The sequence below is a fragment of the Camponotus floridanus genome, unplaced genomic scaffold (genome assembly GCF_003227725.1).
Source record: "Camponotus floridanus strain SB8 unplaced genomic scaffold, Cflo_v7.5 scaffold33, whole genome shotgun sequence".
NCBI classification, from domain to species: domain Eukaryota; kingdom Metazoa; phylum Arthropoda; class Insecta; order Hymenoptera; family Formicidae; genus Camponotus; species Camponotus floridanus.
Window position 1 is genome coordinate 908134 of NW_020229470.1, and position 21452 is coordinate 929585.

Sequence of the window (21452 nt, forward strand, 5' to 3'; positions counted from 1 at the left end):
ACACGATGTAATATCGTGATTTTTTTATTATCTTACACATGCGTCATGTTAGAATAATAAAGAAAATATCAAACGATAAGTTTAACAGATAAGTTTAAACGATGTAGAAGATTTGTAGATTCGTGATATATTAATTTCAACATTTTTCTGTTTATTTCCAAATATTAATAATGATACGATTTAGCATAATTAAATATAATATGGTAATAATGTACGATTATAATACATTAATTGAATGTTCTCTTTTTAAATTAATAGCTTGCACAATTTTTGATATTATCTAAATTTAAATTAAAAGTATCTGTTTTGATTATATTAAACATCAAAAATAATTTTAATGTTTAACGTAACCGATTATTGAGAAATATTTTGCAATTATAAAAAAATATTTTCGAAAACAAAATTAATTACAAAATAAAGTTATGTAATTGTAAAATTATGTCATAAATTATTTTATGCAGTTATATGCACAATGCACAATGACGTCAATTAATGTTCGTGAAAAAAATGCTATTCAATATTCATGTGCTATTTTCAATATACATCCGGTTCACGATACATTTGTTAGAATATTTAATATTGTCAACTTCATAATATCTCATGGTTTCATAATAGGATTAAGTAAAACCATCTGTTACCGACATAATGTGGAACAATGAGAAAAGGTGGTGGTGGCAATTACAGAAAAAGGTAGTGGGAGAATCGAGTACATTTAGCTTCGATGCTGGCTCTTTCGGAGCCAGTATCTACTTTCTACACGTGGAACAATTTTTTCTCAATAAGATGGCCAAATATATTATATTATATATTTTTTTGCTGTGTTCTTTAGTGTATCTCACACATGGGTAAGTAAACTAATGTTAATGCTTAGTAATATTAAAAAATATTGTTCAAAATATTATATAATTCTATATGTTAGTATTCTGATAAACAAAGATAATATGTTAGCACACCTGTACAAGTACACAGATATAGATGTTAACAAATATTATCAAAAAATGCTTAAAAATCATTTAAAAGAAGAAAAATTTCGCGATATCAATGTCAAAGCATGTCAAACGACTTCCAAAAAATTATTTATATAACGATTTAAATAAATGTTCTATGATTCGAATTTCCTAAATTTAATTAGTTAAGTAATCATTAAAACTATACATATAAAACTACATATTGTATTATTAAACATCAGAATAATATAATATTATTAATATATAATTAAATATTTTCTGACATAAATTAATATTTTAGACTATTTTAAAATTATTTTAGACTATTTTTGCTGCTTTCCCTCTTTCTTTAAATAATATATATTTAATTTAATTTATTAAAATTATGTATAATTAATAATTAAATAATTTTAATAATTTAATAATTCAACAATTAATAATTTTAATAATTAAAAAATAGTATATTCACAAAATGTTGCGTTATGCTTTAATGTAAATTGTGATTTAGAAAAAGATATTTCACTTTCATATATTTTTAATAGAAGAAAATCTAAAAAGCCAAAATCCAATAACTTTGATGTCGTAATATTTACTCAACAATGGCCACTAACAGCTTGTTTTATATGGGAAGAAAGTTCTAAGCATCACACTTGTTTATTACCTAAACGAGATGAATGGACTATCCACGGCATTTGGCCGACAAAATATAATACAAAAGGTCCAGAATATTGCAATACGTCGCTGCGGTTTAACGCAAGCGTTCTAGTGCCTTTGGAAAGTCAATTAAAAGAGAATTGGATGGATATTCATAATGGATCAAATCCTTATTCGTTTTGGAAACACGAATGGGAAAAACACGGCACTTGTGCAATTAAAATAAAAGCTTTAGGAAATGAATATAAATATTTTGAAAAAGGACTAACATTTCTTAATAGCTATAATATGATAGACATACTTCCAAAAGCAAATATTTTCCCAGGGCAAAAGTACATGGTAGAAAATATGCTGATAGGAATTCAACAAGTGTTGAACAAAAGATGCCAAATAATATGTGTGCAGAACAAGGTAAATCCAAAAATTATTTCGATATAAACGATTCTTATATAAATCATTTTTTTACAGATATAAATAAATAATTTAATATATATTATTTTTTTTATAAAAGTATATAGTTTTACTTTTTTTTAGAAAACGGGTGAATCGTATGTGAGCGAGATAAGACTTTGTTTTGACAAAGCATTGAAGTTGATAGATTGTGATGGCATTTATGAGTTCCCTACAAATTGTAATAAATTGAAACAAATAACATATCCTAGTTCTACACCACACAATTATCGTGCAATACAGATATAATAACAATTTTAATAATAATAAAATCATTATGTATGTATGTGTGCACAAATTAGATGAAAAATTATTAAATAATATTATATATATATTACACTTATATGCACTATGATATGCACTCGAAATAATTTGTCATGGTAAGAATTTAATAATGAATCTTTGTACATAAGATAGAAAAGTAATATAATTTAATTTTCTTTCTGTCATTAAAGAAATATTAAAAATGTTTTATATTAAGATAAAAATTGTTTTATATTAAGACATTTACAACATAATTTCTAAATTAAATTATGAATATATAGATAAAAAAAGCATATTTAGTTTAAATTATAATTAATGCGGAATTCCAATACCTGCTCTTCTATTATCATCTATTTTTAATTATACTATTTATAAAGAAAGAGATTACAAAGAAATCAGAAAAAATTTGCATATTGCAGATAAGATTATCGATTATTTATAATAAAGAATATCATTATATTAGCATGAATGTCTTATAATTAATCTGTATGATAATATACATTTTTTGCTTACAAATTAGGACATCACTGGTTACATCATTCCATCTTCTTTTGGACGATTATGACTGCTGAAGGTACCAGGCCTAAAAATTAAAAAATAAAAATATATATTATGTTTTACTAAAAGACTTCAATATTGTATTTGCAACAATGTCATTATTACAACTGACAAAATATTACATAATATATTGGAAAATATTAATTAATAAAACTGCACTAATTGTATCAATAAAAAATAGGATATATTATAAATTATGCTATGTATGTGTACATATACTATGTATATATGTACGTACATATGTATGTATGTATGTATGTTGTATGTACGTATGTATGTATGTACGTACGTACGTATATATGTATGTATGTATGTATGTATGTATATATATATATATATATATATATATATATATATATATATTAATGATCAATGTTGTTAATTTAAGCACATGCTTCCATATGTATATGTATATTATACTATAATAAATTATCAATACACATACCTAATACATCTAATGGTGTATCATAATCTTCATCTGTGAATACTTTCTTGGGAAAAGTAGTCATTAGTTGAAAAGAGCCATTACCATCCGTCCTATTCATTTCAATAAACAGTCTCACAGCAGACAACTGTTCTTTGCTTCCAAAACTTTGTGTCAAAGTTTGTCCATTAGTAAGCCTAAGCTAAAAAATATCATTGTTTAAAATATATTACATGTATATATAATATAATTTTACTATATATTTCATTTTAGTACCTGAATCCTAGTTTCAGTGTAATCCTTTCTATGATGCGTAGATGTGGATGAAGTAATTGCAGATAAAGAAGCTGAAGCTGTATTAACTGACTGATTATTTTCAGCAGTTGCTTTGGCTCGTCTTGCTGCTTTATCAGCTTCAATTTGTGCTCTAACTCTTTCTCTTGCTTCTTTTTCTTCTGCCTTCTCTCGTTTTCTTTGCTCTAAGAGCTTCTTCATTTCTAGTTCTTCCAATCTATTACATAAATAAAATACAGATTTTCATGTATTCTATCTAAAATTTTCATATTGTACATTTAATATATATTATTGATATTATTTTTCTTACTTTTTCCTAGCTTCAGACATTTCCTTTCCTGATCGTATCCTATTTTTTTCTCTTTCAAGCGCATCTTTCTTTTCTTGTTCCTCTCTCTCCTTTCTCTTTTGTCTTAATTTTTCTTCCAACATTTTCAGTTGTTCTCTCTTTTCTTCTTCAGTAAGTGGTTTTTTTTCTTCTGTGCTTTCAGAAAATCTATCATGCCCAGACTTTGTAGCATGAAATTCAATTTCCAAATTGGATTTGAACAGCTTTCCACATCTACAAAAGTAATTTGAAAATATATCATCATATTCTTCCTGTTGAAATAGTATTATATACGAGAAATAATGGTCTAATTCCAATATATAACCAAATATTCCTACAGTTAAAAGCTTATCTTTGTATTCAACGTACACATCACATTTCATGGATTTAGCTGTCTCAGTGGTGGATACCAATTGATTGCTAGCACTAGCAACATTGTCCTGTATTGGTGTGTCAGCAGCTAGCGCTGGAGCACTCTCCCCTATGGAAGGTTCAGGTGCTGGTTCAGCTTCATCTGAATGGGCTAGCAGCCTAAAATAAAAAATCAATAGCAATGATTAACAATGTGATAAAGTTTCTACTAAAGAATTATACACATACCATTCCATCGCTGGTTCCACGCCTTTATTACCGGTGATTTCCAAAGCTTTCTCACTGTGTAATAAAATAGTTAAATATTATCGCAGGTTAGACTAGAACGATGTAACATTTATTTACGAACTTACGCTTTGGATATGCTGAAACCCATGTCTACAAGGATATCTATAACGCCTGACGACATTTCGCGCTGTTCGTTGCTAGGTTCAACGTCAATATATCACTTTGAGATGTGTTTCAGACCAAGTATCCGCTATGTACTCCGCTGTCTGAAAATTAAATGTCACGTCGAATCGACGCGCTACTTATATGCCGACTAGACCGAAAATTCCTTGTAGCATGGCGACAGATTCGCCAGCGCCAATTTCAAATTTGAGGCAGGCTTCAATAAGAGTTAATTAACAACTTTTTACAAATAACAAATAATAATATATCATAAAACGTATTATCAATTATGTATACTAGTACATGCATTTGTTAAATAAAATTTATATTAAAATATAATATAAAATGTTTATATTTATGTATCTTTGTAAATTAAATTTTATTTTTATATTTTCGAGTATGATACAATTATAAACCAAATTTCAAGTGGAAACGCAATGTCATTTATTTTCATATAAATATTGTTTTACATTCAACAAAAATAATCAAATGCTTTCATTATGCATGCTAAAATGTTTATTGATAATACAATAGAAATTCTGATTCTAGATGTAAGACAATAGGAATGCACGAAAGGTGCAAAAAGATAAAAAATTAAAAAAAAATAGTAACATTATAGTAATAGTAAATTATAGCAAAAGAAAACATACATAACACGCACATATCACTAAATCAAACATTGTACTTAAATAAGTCAAGAAATATTCAGCAATAAGTTATACTGTATCTGTTATAACATAATCTTAAATTAAAACGCAATTGAAAATTTACTATTTAGCACTGGAATATTTTCAATCAAATGTATTTTATTGAGACAGCAATTATACTTTCAACAGTGTCCAAGATAGGACTTAGCGCGATGTAAAAACATGAATGAAAATAGTAGAATATCTATTCCAGGATCTCCATATAATATTATTTGCTTGCAGATTGTCAATTAAGCATACAAAAAAATGTGTCATAGATTCAGATATAAAATTTGCTGTTGAGATTTATAGGGATATTATTTTTTTCCTCTTATTTTGAGAAACAGAGACATATTTCTAAAGTACGATAAAGAGTTATAAATGTATAATAATCTAATATTCTTGAGATGCTTTGTCGCCTTTTCCAGAACCACCAGTACCAGTTTTCTTCGGCAACAGGACTGCTTGAATATTAGGCAGTACTCCACCTTGAGCAATGGTCACTCCAGACAATAATTTATTCAGCTCCTCGTCATTACGAATAGCCAATTGCAAGTGACGTGGAATTATCCTACAGAGAATAAATGTTTGCAAATTAACAAATTGAACAAAAATAGATAAGTATATAAATAATGATAAATAAATAAAGAAGTAGAAAATATAGAAATACTTCATAATACTTTACAATAGCAAAATTACAAACTGATTTTTTAAATAAAAAAATATTCCCTTATTAGCTAGTAATTTAGAAACCATTATTAGAAATCATGTATTTTTATATAACAAAGTATCTCTTATTTGTACTATATATATATAAATATATTACTGTTAGTAATAGTTACACAATCAATTTATATCGAAAAAAGTTAAATACATATATATTTATACCTTGACAAAAAAATTGCCGAACAAAAATAAAGATTAGTAAATAAATAATAAACTGAAATTTCTTTGAAGTAAATCAACAAAATGTAGCATCATAAATTATACATGTATATTCCAAGAGAATATCCGAGAATGATCGAGATATAATTTTCAAAAATCGGTTAACAATGTGATCTCCCTCCAAAAAAAAATGCTAAAGACAAGAATATCGAAGAAATCGAGAGAAAGGCGAACGTGAAATAGAAACAGGAAGTCGTAGCACAAAACACAAGAGAAAAGGAGAGAGAAACGAAGAGACAAAGAAAGCTAACGCGCAAGAGATAACGAGAAAAAGATAGATAGATAGATAGATAGATAGATAGAGAGAGAGAGAGAAAGAGAGAGAGAGAGAGAGAGAGAGAAACGAAATAAAGGGCTTGCCTAGTCTTTTTGTTGTCCCTGGCGGCATTTCCAGCCAACTCGAGCACTTCAGCCGCCAGATACTCCATCACGGCAGCAAGATAGACCGGTGCACCGGCGCCGACACGTTCCGCATAGTTGCCTTTCCTGAGAAGACGATGGATCCTCCCCACGGGGAACTGCAGCCCTGCCCTGCTGCTACGGGTCTTCGCCTTCCCCTTGGTCTTGCCTGGAAAGAATCGGATCGAGGAGTGTCATTATCGTTCACCGGTATACGAAATGAAGAAAGTTCTTTTTTTTCTTCTTCCTTTACTCACCGCCTTTACCGCGTCCGGACATGTCTCGCTGAATCGAATGCTTTTCCGTGCGCGAGAGAGAGAGAATCTGGGAACTGGCTACGCCGACACGCCAACACCGAGCGCTGAAAGCCGAATGAAGCAGCGGCCCGCGCAACCACAACGGTTACGCGCATGCACATTCGGATATTTTGACGACGATCGTGTCGGGCGGGCGCTCGTTTGCGCGGGAACGATGGCGCCGAAACGTGTCGTTAAAAGTTCCTAGCTCTTTAGCGCCGGTGTTATTTTATATCACTAGAACCATTGGTAAAATATTGTTCAAGATATATACAACCATGCGTAAATATTTTTCTCGTAGGGAGTTTAAAGGCAATAGCACACACTTTCCATAAGACATAACAGTCTGCGGCACACCGTACGATTTTTCGTACTAGATCGCATGTGAGCGTCTTAATTGACCAATCGTAATTTCGATATTAAAGAATTGTCAAATCATCGTAATGCTCGCATGCAATTCAGCACGAAACAAGCAGTCGTGTCCCGCTGGCATAAGTTTTCGACCAATCGCGTTGCTCAATTTGGTTACGGACGGCCAAATTGAGCAACGCGATTGATCGAAACCTTACTGTTATGTCTTATGGAAAGTGTGTGCTATAGCCTTAAGCCTTCTTCGCAAATAGGTCCGTTCGGAAAGCGTCCCGTTTGACCACGTTGCGATTGGCCATAGCCAATTATATCGATCTGTGTCTAGGGTAACCAACAACGATTGGCCAATCAGAGAGTTCTATTTTGAATTGGCCAATTAGCAACGTGTCAATCGGACGCCACCTGTCCATTCGTGCTGCTTACACTTCTTAAAAGTTTTCTACACAGTAGTGCATTTGGGCTGATCGGTTAATGTGATTTACGGACGTATTTGAAAAATATTCGAATCGCAATCCATCTTCAAATATTTAAATTCATGTGAGATCGCCCGGTCCACAAATTTTTGGCGCGAATACCCTGACAGCTTGAAGGTTAAGTGAAACCATCTTTGGAGTAAATCACTTCTTTTTGTTTCTTTTATTTGTTACATTGTGACACGTATGAGAATCATACTTGTTAATTTTAATCGAGACAATGAAGGTTACTACTCCTGAAATTTCGTGGCATAATCGTGACCCGGTACTGAGCGTTGATATACAGAATGGTACGTGCAAAAATTTAAAAGGAGAACCGTTTCGGAGAGTTGCAACTGGAGGAGCGGACTGTCATGTTTTGGTAATGAGTAATTTATAAGTAATTTATAAGTAATTTATAATTTATAAAGATATTATATATATATATATATATATATATATATATATATAATAGCATTTATATATAGAAAAAACATTGTTTTAACTAATATAGAAATAATGGAATAAATATACTGAAGTAACAGGATAGATTCATTTAATTCTGTCAAAGTTATCAAATGTTTCTTATATTTTCTGAAAAGCAAGAACTTTTAAGTAATATCTTTTAAGTAATATCTTTCTAAAATAATTGATTTTATCATAATAGATTAAAAAGTACATGACAAAGATAAAATTTGTATGTGGAGAATATATTTTAAATAATTATGTTTAAGCACAGATTTGGCATTTAACAACAACCGAATGTGGTGGAGCTATTGTGAATTTTGCTGTAGATCTTGATCGTCATCAAAAGGCAGTAAATATTGTAAGGTTTTCCCCTTCAAAAGAAATTCTAGCATCAGGGGATGATGGTTAGCTATTATATCTATATATTATTATATTTATTGTTTTTATATTTTGATATATTGTTACTAATATTGACATTAATATGCAGAATCAATAATTATCTTATGGAAAATCAAGGAGAGAGAGGAACGAGATTCTTCTCTGCTTCCAAATGATATTGAAAATAAAGAACAATGGATCTCCTGGAAAGTATTGAGGGGTCATATCGAAGATATTTATGACATCAGCTGGTCACCAGACTCTAATTGTTTAATTTCTGGATCTGTTGATAATACTGCTATATTATGGGATATTCAGAAAGGACATAAAACAATATTATCAGATCATAAAGGATTTGTCCAAGGAGTGTCCTGGGATCCTTGCAATCAATATGTATGCACTATTAGCACAGACAGGTATATAATCTATATTGTATGTTATGCTATATATATAGATAAAATATTTTATAAATTTCTAAGTTTTGTATATTAAAAAACTTGCTTCTTGTTTTTCAGATATTGTCGCTTAATAAACATTGCTACAAAGAAAGTTGTTCAACGTGTTTATAAATCCACAATTCCAACACCAGTTGGTAATCCATTGGAGGGAAAGATTGTACGTTTATTTTATGATGACACATTCAAATCATTCTTTCGCAGACTGACTTTCTCAGTAGATGGATCACTTATTTTTGTTCCCTCTGGAATAATTGAATCACATGAGACTGCAGAAACTATATCAAATGCGACAATTGTTTTCTCCAGGGCAAATTTGAAAGAGTTAGTATTAAAGTTTCTGATTTCCTTAATTTCCCCTAAAAAAAATCTTATCAACTTTAACAATGTGTTTTTTAGACCAATAATGATCTTGCCTACTATGAATGAGTGTACTATAGCAGTAAGATGTTGTCCAGTATATTTTGAATTGCGGGAAGATGGTCCAAATGCACTGATAACATTACCTTATAGGATGATATTTGCTGTTGCAACACAAAGTTCTGTATTAATTTATGATACGCAACAAACCTGTCCAATTGGTGTGATATCGCTAATTCATTATGGTAGATTGAACGATCTTTCATGGTAATTATTATACTTTATTATTATCATCTATTTATTATATCTCTGCTTCTACTTTTAAATTACTTTTATCATTTCTAACTTCTTTTTTCTTTTATAGGTCCAATGATGGTCAAATTTTAATTGTATCTTCGAGCGACGGCTATTGTTCCATAATACATTTTCAAGAAAGTGAACTAGGTAAAATTTATAAAATGAATAATCCTGTAAATACTGTTTCAGCAAATATGTGTAAGAATTCTAGTAAAAAATCGAAAAATATAGTCAAAGACAATGTAATCAAAAGCAACATTTCAACATTTGATATTGACGATTGTGCAATGGATATTGATCTTAAAAGTGATACAATCGATATAATAGCACATGAGCCTAAAGAGATTAATAAACAAAAGTTGAATGAGGTAGTAGATGATCAAAATATTAGAGCAGAAGTCAATACTTTACAAACAGACAAGAAATCAAGTGAGGATATTATTATAGAAGAAACAGAAGATATCAAGTTAGTGTACAATGAGGAAAGTAATAGTAATATGAGCAAAACTAAAATCAGAAATACTCCATCAAAACCTGATATCGCTCCTGTTAGATGTCATAAAACCCCTAGAAGAGTAAAATTAATAACTTTGTCGAGTCCGAAAGAACTTAAAAAACAATAGCTTGCACACAAAAATAGATTCTCATTAAATTTATATTTAGTTTAATTAATTAATTATTATTATGTAATTATTTTTTTATACTGTATAACTTTCGATTATAAAAGTGTATTTCTTCAAGATAAATATGTTGTAAGAAATATAAATTTTATATTATAAATAATGTATAAAAAAATACGTTTTTTTCATATCTTTAAATTGGAGCGAAGTTTAAAGAAGAGCATTCTTATGTATATATACTATTTCCAAGAAATCTATACTATAGAATATAATAATGCACTTTGCGGATGTGCATATGTACATATACAATTGTCGCGAATACTGTAGTAGTGTAAGTTGATCCGCGTTGCCTATGAACTCCGATGCGAATATCATATATCGTATATAGCACTTAAATGGCGATGCAGAGTGATCGTACTATCCGCGAAGTCAGACAGTGATCGAATCGTCACGCGCTCCGACACGTTACAGAGTATACGCAATCAAAAAAAATGGTGAGTACCACGTTTTCTTATTGTATTTTGTATTTTAATATTGACACTATTTTTCAATTATAATAATTATCATAAAAATATACACACTTATATTTTAATAAAAAGATCTTTCGTTTAATTTAATTTCGTAGTCGGAATACACATTTAAGAAAAAGAATATTATTCTAAAACTTTTATTTTTTACAAAGAACATTTGATAGGATTAATACAATTGCATTAAGACATTCCCTATATATTTCATTCTATTATACTTTCTATCTATATCTCTTTGAAATAAAGTCCTTTCTCTACATAAAAAAAATTACATGTAATGAGAAATTATAATTATATTTTCAAAATTTCTGCTATTTCTAATTGATTTTCTATCATAATTTATATTATTAATTACAAATTGCATCAATATTGCAATCAACGTAATTTTTTACCGATTTGTTTACACATTTATTGTACACATTTATAAACATTCTAATATAGAAATTGCATATGTTTGTACGATAATATTGTTCTTGATAAACGCATATTCGTCTTTGCATTAGACCAAAGTACATATCTGGGAAAATATGTCGTGTGTATCATTTTAAATCGATATATACATACTTTTAAATAGCTCATAAAATCAATTAAAAGCTTTTTCAAGTAATTTAAATAAGTGCAAAAGAAATTTGAGGAAGAATAATTAATAAATAATAAGAATAATAGAAAAATATAATAGAAAAAAGCATAAATAAAAATTTGCATAAAAAAAGAACAATAATCGATAAAATCATTTATCCTATTAAATTAACAAATGTTAAAATTAATATTCTTTTTAATACGATTTTTTTCCGTTTGCTTATAATTTATATTAAAGGAGAGTACAAAAAGCTAAATGATGTGGTGGGCAACATTTTCAAGAATGCATTTATAATTAATAAATTTTTTGAATATCAATGAAAATAAAATCAATCTTTTATCTTTTAATAGTTACTTTAGTTAATATTTTAAGTAAATTTCTTTCTATATAATTTTTTGTGCTTATTATTTATAGCTTAAATAATGTGCTTGAAATATATGTACTATATATTTTTAAAGCTTCACGCGAAACTTAAATTATATATGAAATATTGATTCGCATTATAAATATCAATCGACGCTTTAATTTTATATTAATAAAATTACTCTTTCTCCTCCTTTCTATTCTTTTTACAAAATAATTTTTTTAGATTATTTGATCCATTCAAAAGCAAAATGAAATATATACATTACAAACGAGCATAAGAGACCGAATACACAATTCACTTGCCTATTTAAAATTTGTTTCTAAAAGTTTTAATTTTTTAAGGATATTAAAATATATATTTACAAATATATATTTAAGAATTTTGTGCTTATATATGGATTGTCAAATATTTTTTCGGGCCAATATTCTCTCGAAACTCATATCATAGATCACACTCAATGATTATTTTATAAAAGAATGATAAATCTCATGTGAAATCATTTTCTGGAAGAATCGGACATGCACTTCGATGTTTGATTAAGCTGCTATGGTTACAGTATGTCAACCTGTAAAAAATCGATTTTTACCATGCAGATATAGGATGTATAATATCGCAAGAGACAATACACTTGTCCACATGCTTCTGCAAGTCAGGAAGTAGGCCGGCTATAGACATGCCGATAGATGCTCATTTTTAGGACACATTTAAATTAATGATAGAAGATACGTCACAGGCCAAGGTGGGCATTTTTCTACTAGACATTGTTGACAGATAATGTCGCTGCTTTAGTCGACGACGTCTTGGCCATCGGTAATCATCCTTTATCGGACATAGTTTCTTGCGATCACTCTCTAAATTCGGTCGACAGATTTCGTTTAATCAAAGTATTGATTGATTGGTTGAAAGACTTATATAATCGATATCTTACTCTGAGATGATTTGTGTGAAAATAATATAATTATTTGAATATTTATTAGGAAGATATTTGTTATTTTAATTTTTGATTAAATAATAAGAAAAAAATAAATGGGATTAGATATGTGAAAGTATATAATTAAGAACGAAACCCATCAATTACAGAGTTTTTAAGAACTTTATTATACACACAAAATAAGTTTTTTTATAATTCTCTTTCTAAATTATTTATCTTTTGTAGAATAGTTATTTGTCTTTTGTAATATCGAAAATATTTGTGATATTATGTTCGGAAAATGAATTTAAAAAAAATCCTTTATAAATATCATTTATATACAGTAATAAAAGGGCGTTAAAAAAATTTAGATTAATATATAATTTTTAAAAAAGATCGTGGATCAGAATTATATTAAGGGAGTACACGTATAAGGAAATAATTAAGTGAATGAATTAACTTTTGCGTAACTTAATATTATTATATGTGTTTTTGTGAGATATACAATTTTCTTTGAGTGTCTGCATCAGTGTTTGTTCTAATTAATATAAAGAAATTTTTTGAAACATGGCAAAAAAGGTAATTAATAAAGGATCTTCTAAATGCCTGATATTTGACATTTAATAATCATGTATGTGCGCATTATAGTATCTTTCTTTTTATGAAACTACAAACTTATAGTCTGCCGTGAATTTTTTAACGCTACTTGAAGTAATAATCATATCTAATATGGCGTGGTAGAATGAGTAACATAGTTTATACACGATAATGGAACAGTTTCGTTCTTTAATTTGTAACGAATCTATAAGATTGTTATGGATCAGTAAATATTTACGGCAAATAATGATGCTATTTTCGAAAATAGTAGCTAATTACAATAATTTTTCAATTATCTGAATTACTTCCATTATTTGTTATCTTTCATTCTTTATTAAAAGATAAAAAAGCAAAAGAATGTATTATTTTATTGCTTATATTTTTCGAAAAATGAATATTTTACATAAAAAGATAAAGAACTGAAGCGTTAGAATAAAAGAAAGCTTTCTAATTGTAAATAATTTCTTTCGATCTTGGATTGAAGCCGGAAAACTTTTATTGCGTATTTATATAAATATATAATTTACACGCAGAAGATAAATATATTTATCTATTTGTTGACAGCGGGAATGTATATCCATTCATATAGGGCAGGCGGGCGTGCAAATGGGAAACGCCTGTTGGGAACTTTATTGTTTGGAGCATGGTATCCATCCAGATGGACAAATGCCCAGCGACACTACTGTAGGTCATGGGGATGATTCTTTTAACGCATTTTTTTCCGAAACAAGTTCCGGAAAACATGTTCCACGGGCGGTTTTGGTCGATCTTGAACCAACGGTAGTAGGCAAGTGTTTTCCCTTCTTGTTTAATTTCTATGATATTTTTAATGCTACGCATTGCGTATTAAGGGTTGATAGAGATTTAAAATGAAATAATTATTTTCCTCAATACTTTAGACGAAGTTCGTTCGGGTACTTACAAGCAATTGTTCCATCCCGAACAAATGATTACTGGCAAGGAGGATGCAGCTAATAATTATGCTAGGGGTCATTATACGATAGGTATTCGAATATATATTTCCTGTTATAATCATATACATCTATAATAACGCAAAAATTAATTACAACGATACATCGGGATACACGATTTATCGAGATTTAAAAGAAATTCAATTTTTTTAAATAGATATGTATATTAAAATCTTATGCACAGATTTTTCACATATAAAAAAAATTAATTGTTCTCACAATTTTCAGGAAAAGAGATCATAGACATTACTTTAGATAGAATACGCAGACTGACAGAGCAATGCAAGGGTTTGCAAGGCTTTTTGATCTTCCATTCGTTTGGAGGTGGCACGGGATCTGGATTCTCGAGTCTGCTTATGGAACAATTGTCCGCCGATTATCCAAAGAAAAGTAAACTGACATTTAGCATTTATCCAGCGCCACAGGTATTATTATTTTCATTAGAATATATTCCAATTTTTTAAATTAAAAATTCAGATTTCTTTTAGATATTCAAGTATAAGTAATCTGCATATATTTTTCAGTTTACAATATATTTATTGGATATTATCTATAATATAAAGAATATAAAGAATTTTACGAAATTTATTTGTTTGTAATTTTTTAATATTTATCTTGCTATCTTTCTTGTAGGTGTCGACTGCAGTAGTGGAACCTTATAATGCGATTCTTTATACTCATCCAACATTAGAGCATAGCGAGGTGGCTTTTATTGTAGATAATCAGGTGTGTACATATATCATTACAATTCAAAATTAAATTAAATTAAATTAAATTAAATATCTTCATAAATTAAGTATTTGTTTTACATATCTATATAGAGCTTAATGAAGCTTAGATCGTTTAAAAATTTATTACAATTCAATTATTTATGATCCGATTATAAAATAACAATAATTTCTCTTTGGATTTTATCAGTAAAAGTTTGCACATTTTGTTTCAAATATGTCATATAAAGTTAAAAAGTAAAATAAAGTTTATTACGAGTTTTCATTTATATATATTTGCTAATATATTAGATAATATTATAATAAAGTTATTTGTCTCTCTCTATAATCGCGTGTTATCCGTAGGCCATTTACGAATTATGCAGAAGGAATTTGAACATCGATCGGCCGACTTATACGAATCTAAATCGATTGATTGGACAAATGGTCTCATCTATTACTGCTAGTTTACGATTCGACGGGGCATTGAATGTCGATCTCACCGAATTCCAGACAAATTTAGTGCCTTATCCACGTATTCATTTCCCACTCGTAAGTTTGAACGCCTAATTTTCACATATACATTTAATAACTGTTTAAAACTCAAACAGCTTTGATTACTTGATTGATAAAGCGTCTTAATTATATCCTAATTATCGAGATTTTCATCGCAGGCCACTTATGCTCCTGTTCTGTCAGCGGAAAAGGCTGGACATGAAACATTGACCGTCTCAGAGATAACAAACTCTTGTTTCGAACCAAATCATCAAATGGTGAATTGCGATCCGCGCATGGGAAAGTACATGGCGGTATGTTTGCTGTACAGAGGTGATGTGGTGCCCAAGGACGTTAACGCGGCGATCGCGATGATAAAACGGCAGAAACACGTGCAATTCGTCGAGTGGTGCCCAACGGGATTCAAGGTAAGATATTAGACGTGAACGCGAGGAAATTTAAAACAAGGAAGTTTAAAGTAGAGATAAAAATTTTAAAATTAAAATTTAAAAAATTGCAATTAAATTACAATCATCAAATTGATAACAGGTGGGAATAAATTATCAACCGCCTACTGTTGTACCGGGTGGCGATCTCGCACGAGTAGAAAGGGCTGTATGTTGTCTCTGCAACACAACGGCTATCGTAGACGCATGGGCTCGACTTGATCATAAATTCGATCTTATGTACGCCAAACGAGCTTTCGTTCACTGGTAAGGAGAAAGGACTAAAATTCGAATCTAAATTTTCTATATAAATATTAATTGTGCTTCTGCTTGAAATGATTCGAATTATTTAGATATAGCATTTTTCTTTTTTCATTTTCTCTTCGATGTGTTTAAAATGCTTTTAACATTTTAATTTATATATATATATATATATATATATATATATATATATATATGTATATCGATTATTTGTTCTTGCAAATGTTAGAAAAATTTTATTTTAATATAACGCGAACAAACCATTGTTATCCAATCTTACAACTTACTGAGAAATGAATGCGCAATAAACTATTCGCAGGTTCGTCGGGGAAGGTATGGAGGAAGGTGAATTTTCGGAAGCCAGGGAAGATCTAGCTGCCTTAGAACTCGATTATCGTGAAGTACAAGAAGATGCTGTCAACACTGAGGAAGAGGAAGAATATTAAACTCATCCTATCACACTATATATTGATTCAATATAATAATGTATGTTGTAATGTTTTAAAATTGAAATCTTTAGTTTATCTTATCCTATCACTTTATCGGCCATATGTTTTGAGTGTATATACATATAATATACATATATATACAAAAAAGATTATATCCATATAAATAAATTATTTGTACATTCTTCTATCTGATACATCTTTCTAAATGTTCATTTTTGTAAACTAATTATTACACACATTATATCACACATTCCTCACTTTGAACAGAAAGAAGTCTGAGGGCGGTCGTGTTTCCGATTTAGATAGAATTGTAGTGTCTCAATACAAATGCTATAATATGAATGCAAGACGCTTTAAAATCATATTAAACTCAATGTTTTTAAATAATTTTCAATTAGATACAAATTATAAATTTAAATTTTTTATTTAATTTTAATATTTATAATATTTAAAAATAAATTAGAATATTATTTATATTATACTTCATTTTCAATGATAAATCGTTAGAAATTTATTTAATATAAATAAGCATTTTGTGTTACAAAACACTCAGCATGTTGCCGACATTTAGTGTTTGAGATATTTTAATTTAACAAATATATACGCGGAATATATTAAAATGTATTAAAATATATAGAAGTATTTTAGATTATATAGATTTTAATTATATGATTATTTATTAAACACTTAATGTATCATGGAATTCACTTATTATTTTCGCTACATAGCGTGTTTGATGAATTAAGAAAATCTTGTATTTTGAAATGAAAAGTATCAAGCGGAAGATATCTTTTATCTTCAATAGATTATGTGATTTCGTAGGAAATATACCGACATCTCACATATTTTACCGATTATTGATATATGTTAACGAGCTTGCAGATTTCTACTAAGATGACGTTGTTGTCAGAAAAGCAGTCTGAAAAATTTTGTTTCTTATTCTTAGTAGAACGTTTATACATATTGTGTTTACATTAAAATATAATTGTGACAATTGACATTTTGCAAATATGTTACCTGTATATATATTATCGAGGTAAATACACTTGTACGAAAATAATGAAAATATTATACATTAAATTAATACAATGTCATCAGTATATTACATATCTCAAATTTTTTCATATATTAATTATGTTATGTAAAGTAATTTATTATGCTGCATATAAAATAATATATAAAGTAGTTTTTATTATGCTATATAATTGTATTTTTATATTAAGGAATATGATATTTTTTTATAGGTACAATATAAGGCCTTTAAATGGAGTTTATCAATGGCGAAATATTACTATAAGATTATATTCATCATCATCAGATTCATCATCATCAGATTCATCATCATCTGAGTCTGATTCTGATTCGGAAAAAACCAAATCGCCAAAATATGCTAAAAATTCTGCAGCATCAAATAATAAAAATAATTTAGGAAGTTTCTTGAACAATATGATACAAGTAAATTATAATTTTCAATTATTTTAAAGTTTATTAATTTACAATATTTTGATTAGAATAGCAATTATAGTTTTATTGTATTTCTAGCAAACTGTACCTACAAAGATGGCCGAAAAGACTAAAATAGTTAAAGATACTCGCTTAGAAAATTCGGTGCGTAAAAGTATTTTCACTTTCCGAAATTATAAAAATATTATATTTTAAAATAAATTCTCTGACATTCTATTATATTTAAAAACAGGAAATTATAAAAACAGCAAATGCACAAACTGACTTAACCGAGTATGTAAATAATATGATAAAGGTAAGTTATATTGTTTGGAGGTAAAAATTAATGTATTTAAAAATGATCTAATAATAATGTGTTTGTGAAAGGAAATATAAGATGATAAATTTTTTAATGAAAATGTTTGTTATTGTATTTAGGCGAGGAAATTAGAGAAAACCATTAATATTGCTATACAACCTAAAAGGAAATCTAAGGATTCATTGAATGAAGTCAAACATATGTCGTATGGTAATTTTATCTTTATATAATAATTTAAGAATCATGGAAAAAATTTTTCAGACTCTGGATATAATAAATATTTTTTATAGAAAAAAAATTAAAAGATGCAGCAGAAAATGTAGCCAGTATACTTGGTGGAGATAAAATAAGGACTACATCGGATTTGCTTCAAAAAGTTCTCACATCTAGAGTAGAAACATTGAGGAAAGAACAATTGGCACATACGTATGTAAATTATTGCAGAATACATTAAAGTATAGTATATACTACACATAAATGTGTTTCCATGTGTAACTTAAGTTTTTTTAAGATAGTCTTGAAATTTTTTAAATATTTAATAGGAATTTAGAGGAGAAATCGCCAAAACATGAAGAACAACAAACAAATAACAGATATTCAGAAAAGAAATCTATAATACATACTCTACTCAAAGAATATAATAATAATAATAATAAGCAACCAGTGGTTGAAAATAGTATAGCAAGACAATTATTAAACGAAAGCAAAACATCTGCTAAACTAAATATTCAAAATAATGATCTAAAAAGGTCACATTTCAAGTATGTTGTATAAAAATGATATTGACTATTATTTTACAGAATACTATATAATATAATATAATATTATTTATATTCTCATAATATATTAAGCAATATTTTCAATTGATTGTTACATAATAGACAAGACATCAATTTATGGAATGGACAGCCTAGCCATATTTTTGAAAATATAGGCGTCCCTTCGCAAGATATACCAGAATTAAAAACTTGGACAGCATTAGAACAAAGAGAGCTGAAAGCATTGACGACTTATCCACCTGCCAATATCTTTCAAGAATTGATTCTTTGGACAGAACAAGGAAAATTATGGAAATTTCCCATTGACAATGAGCAAGGTTTATATATACTAGATATTTTTTCCAATACTTAAAATTCAATTTAATATGTTCATATATATCATAATTCATTTATATCATATCATTCCAGATATGGAAGAGGAGCAGAATGTTCATTTTTCAGAACATGTCTTTATGGAACGTCACTTGAAAGAATGGTGCCCTAAATCAGGACCAGTACGTCATTTTATGGAATTAGTATGCACTGGACTTTCCAAAAATCCGTATTTGACTGTTGAAGAAAAAATCAATCATATTGTATGGTATAAAGATTTTTTTGAGTCGAAACAAGATTTATTGCGACAGTTAGGAGCAATTCAAGAACCATTTTCTGATAAAGCAAAAGAAATTAACGAATAAAGTATAATATAAATTCCATAATTCTTATTTTTCTTATTATTACATAAGTCCTTTTTTCTTTATTAAATCTATAAACGAAAATATTAAAAATATATAGCAAATATAATAATAAATAAATAATTAAATTATTAAGCACTGTAATTCTTAAAATATATTTTATTTATACTTTTATTGTTTTTATAATACAATCTTACCATTAATATGCTACAAAAATTAAACGCCTGACCATGGTTCTTCATAATCTTCAATTAATAATTTTTTATCAGTGGACAATTTAATTCGTATAGAATTAGATAAAGGACTCATTGATAGTATCACAATTCTATTTACAATTAGAAGCCCAGGATTATCCAAATCTCGATGTAAAACCATATCGATTTCATCTCCTACTTCTACCTGTTTTATTATATTTATTATATATTTTTGTACAAAATACAAAAAAATTATATTTCAAGATTTTTGATAAATTATTTTAGTTATCAAATATAAATATATTTACCTCTGTAGATTTTTTAAATACTTTTTTCCCATTGACACGAAGCTTACTTGCATAAAATGCTTCCTCTATTTTACTAAAGTCAAGAAAAAGAACGTGGTAATATAAAATAGTTTTAATGTAAATATTATATATAAAAAATTAATATAATGATATTTTATTAATGCATAAAATGAAACATACGTGCGCGGTATTCCAAACCCAGCTTTAGAAATGGCATCTAATCGAAGAGACGCAACATTTATTGTAAGTACTTTTGATCCAACAGGTGCTTCTTCTTCGTATTCGTCTTTTTCTTCATCTGAATCCTCATCTTTTTTTTTCTATAAAATTTTAAAAATAAAATTTTATCTATGTTAAAGTCTTTAGTAAAACAAGAAAATGTAAATATAAATATATGTAAATTATCATTATTAATTACATTGTCAGCTCTTTTTCTTCTATTAGATTTGAATCTTTTCACCATGTACGAATTATAATGATTTTGTATATCGTATTCCTTTGTATTGTTAACGTGTGTCAAGAAATTTGATTGTAAAGAATTTCGTACATAATAAAATGTACGTGCATTGCTACACATCGATCTCCTAATAATGTTAATTGTTGTTCTGGATAACATAATATATATAGTTCAAAATTCTTCAATCAAAATTTTTTTACATTGATTAGATAACCTCTCAAAATATACATAAATATGTATAACTAATATATTTTATTAATCTTTCTAGGTATTATATTTATTTTATAATTTTAGAAAGCATGAGAGTGATTTTAACTAGTAGAAAGTTGAGATAAATTCTTTAATTGTATTCGATTCTCTAGATTAATCACGATATGTATCATCACATCTGTATTGAGAAACGGTCCTATGTATAACTGCAATATATGTATACAATAAATAATAAATATGCGCAAAGCATAAGTAATTTTTTAAATATGGCTTATATAATTAATGATAAAAAATTGAGCTTTGCCAAAGGCTAACAATTTTATATTATCTAAATAAGAGAGAGAATTTTATT

At 28.2% G+C, this 21452-nt stretch overlaps 7 protein-coding genes across 9 annotated transcripts; 4 read left to right on the plus strand and 3 right to left on the minus strand.

Moving 5' to 3' along the window:
* Positions 1 to 552: 552 nt before the first annotated feature.
* Positions 553 to 3023, plus strand: LOC109609822 (ribonuclease Oy). The gene is made up of 4 exons (XM_020026752.2): positions 553 to 845; positions 1490 to 2012; positions 2136 to 2431; positions 2836 to 3023. Exons 1-3 carry the CDS (start codon positions 646 to 648, stop codon positions 2298 to 2300), a joined length of 888 nt encoding a protein of 295 aa, XP_019882311.2. The 5' UTR covers positions 553 to 645; the 3' UTR covers positions 2301 to 2431; positions 2836 to 3023.
* On the minus strand, positions 2724 to 4857 carry LOC105248844 (UBX domain-containing protein 1). The gene is made up of 7 exons (XM_011253865.3): positions 4645 to 4857; positions 4520 to 4573; positions 4289 to 4450; positions 3902 to 4153; positions 3574 to 3808; positions 3319 to 3499; positions 2724 to 2898 (listed from the first exon to the last, which is right to left on the minus strand). Exons 1-7 carry the CDS (start codon positions 4698 to 4700, stop codon positions 2852 to 2854), a joined length of 987 nt encoding a protein of 328 aa, XP_011252167.1. The 5' UTR covers positions 4701 to 4857; the 3' UTR covers positions 2724 to 2851.
* A 303-nt stretch (positions 4858 to 5160) lies between these two features.
* LOC105248843 (histone H2A) lies at positions 5161 to 7177 on the minus strand. Its single transcript, XM_011253864.3, has 3 exons — positions 6969 to 7177; positions 6673 to 6880; positions 5161 to 5938 (listed from the first exon to the last, which is right to left on the minus strand). Exons 1-3 carry the CDS (start codon positions 6988 to 6990, stop codon positions 5761 to 5763), a joined length of 408 nt encoding a protein of 135 aa, XP_011252166.1. The 5' UTR covers positions 6991 to 7177; the 3' UTR covers positions 5161 to 5760.
* A 637-nt stretch (positions 7178 to 7814) lies between these two features.
* On the plus strand, positions 7815 to 10427 carry LOC105248870 (chromatin assembly factor 1 subunit B). Its single transcript, XM_020026763.2, has 6 exons — positions 7815 to 8210; positions 8568 to 8700; positions 8784 to 9090; positions 9190 to 9453; positions 9529 to 9756; positions 9854 to 10427. The coding sequence occupies exons 1-6, from the start codon at positions 8070 to 8072 to the stop codon at positions 10407 to 10409; spliced, it is 1629 nt and encodes a 542-aa protein (XP_019882322.1). The 5' UTR covers positions 7815 to 8069; the 3' UTR covers positions 10410 to 10427.
* Positions 10428 to 10712: 285 nt separating this feature from the next.
* LOC105248842 (tubulin alpha-1 chain) lies at positions 10713 to 16846 on the plus strand. 3 transcript variants are annotated; one of them, XM_020026765.2, is made up of 10 exons: positions 10714 to 10900; positions 12474 to 12690; positions 13952 to 14174; positions 14287 to 14391; positions 14587 to 14783; positions 14992 to 15084; positions 15432 to 15617; positions 15740 to 15988; positions 16110 to 16273; positions 16587 to 16845. In XM_020026765.2, exons 3-10 carry the CDS (start codon positions 13994 to 13996, stop codon positions 16711 to 16713), a joined length of 1302 nt encoding a protein of 433 aa, XP_019882324.1. In that variant the 5' UTR covers positions 10714 to 10900; positions 12474 to 12690; positions 13952 to 13993; the 3' UTR covers positions 16714 to 16845. The 3 variants fall into 3 exon arrangements, with proteins under 3 accessions (XP_011252165.1, XP_019882324.1, XP_019882323.1); XM_011253863.3 differs by lacking the exon at positions 12474 to 12690 and having other exon boundaries at positions 10713 to 10900; positions 16587 to 16846; XM_020026764.2 differs by lacking the exons at positions 10714 to 10900; positions 12474 to 12690 and adding an exon at positions 13287 to 13369 and having other exon boundaries at positions 16587 to 16846.
* A 772-nt stretch (positions 16847 to 17618) lies between these two features.
* On the plus strand, positions 17619 to 19955 carry LOC105248846 (28S ribosomal protein S31, mitochondrial). The gene is made up of 9 exons (XM_011253868.3): positions 17619 to 17752; positions 17961 to 18171; positions 18259 to 18324; positions 18413 to 18475; positions 18598 to 18688; positions 18769 to 18904; positions 19021 to 19239; positions 19360 to 19574; positions 19666 to 19955. Exons 1-9 carry the CDS (start codon positions 17727 to 17729, stop codon positions 19932 to 19934), a joined length of 1296 nt encoding a protein of 431 aa, XP_011252170.1. The 5' UTR covers positions 17619 to 17726; the 3' UTR covers positions 19935 to 19955.
* LOC105248871 (uncharacterized protein C6orf203 homolog) lies at positions 19625 to 21062 on the minus strand. Its single transcript, XM_025410636.1, has 5 exons — positions 20852 to 21062; positions 20614 to 20753; positions 20434 to 20506; positions 20129 to 20330; positions 19625 to 19806 (listed from the first exon to the last, which is right to left on the minus strand). The coding sequence occupies exons 1-4, from the start codon at positions 21047 to 21049 to the stop codon at positions 20148 to 20150; spliced, it is 594 nt and encodes a 197-aa protein (XP_025266421.1). The 5' UTR covers positions 21050 to 21062; the 3' UTR covers positions 19625 to 19806; positions 20129 to 20147.
* Positions 21063 to 21452: the final 390 nt, after the last annotated feature.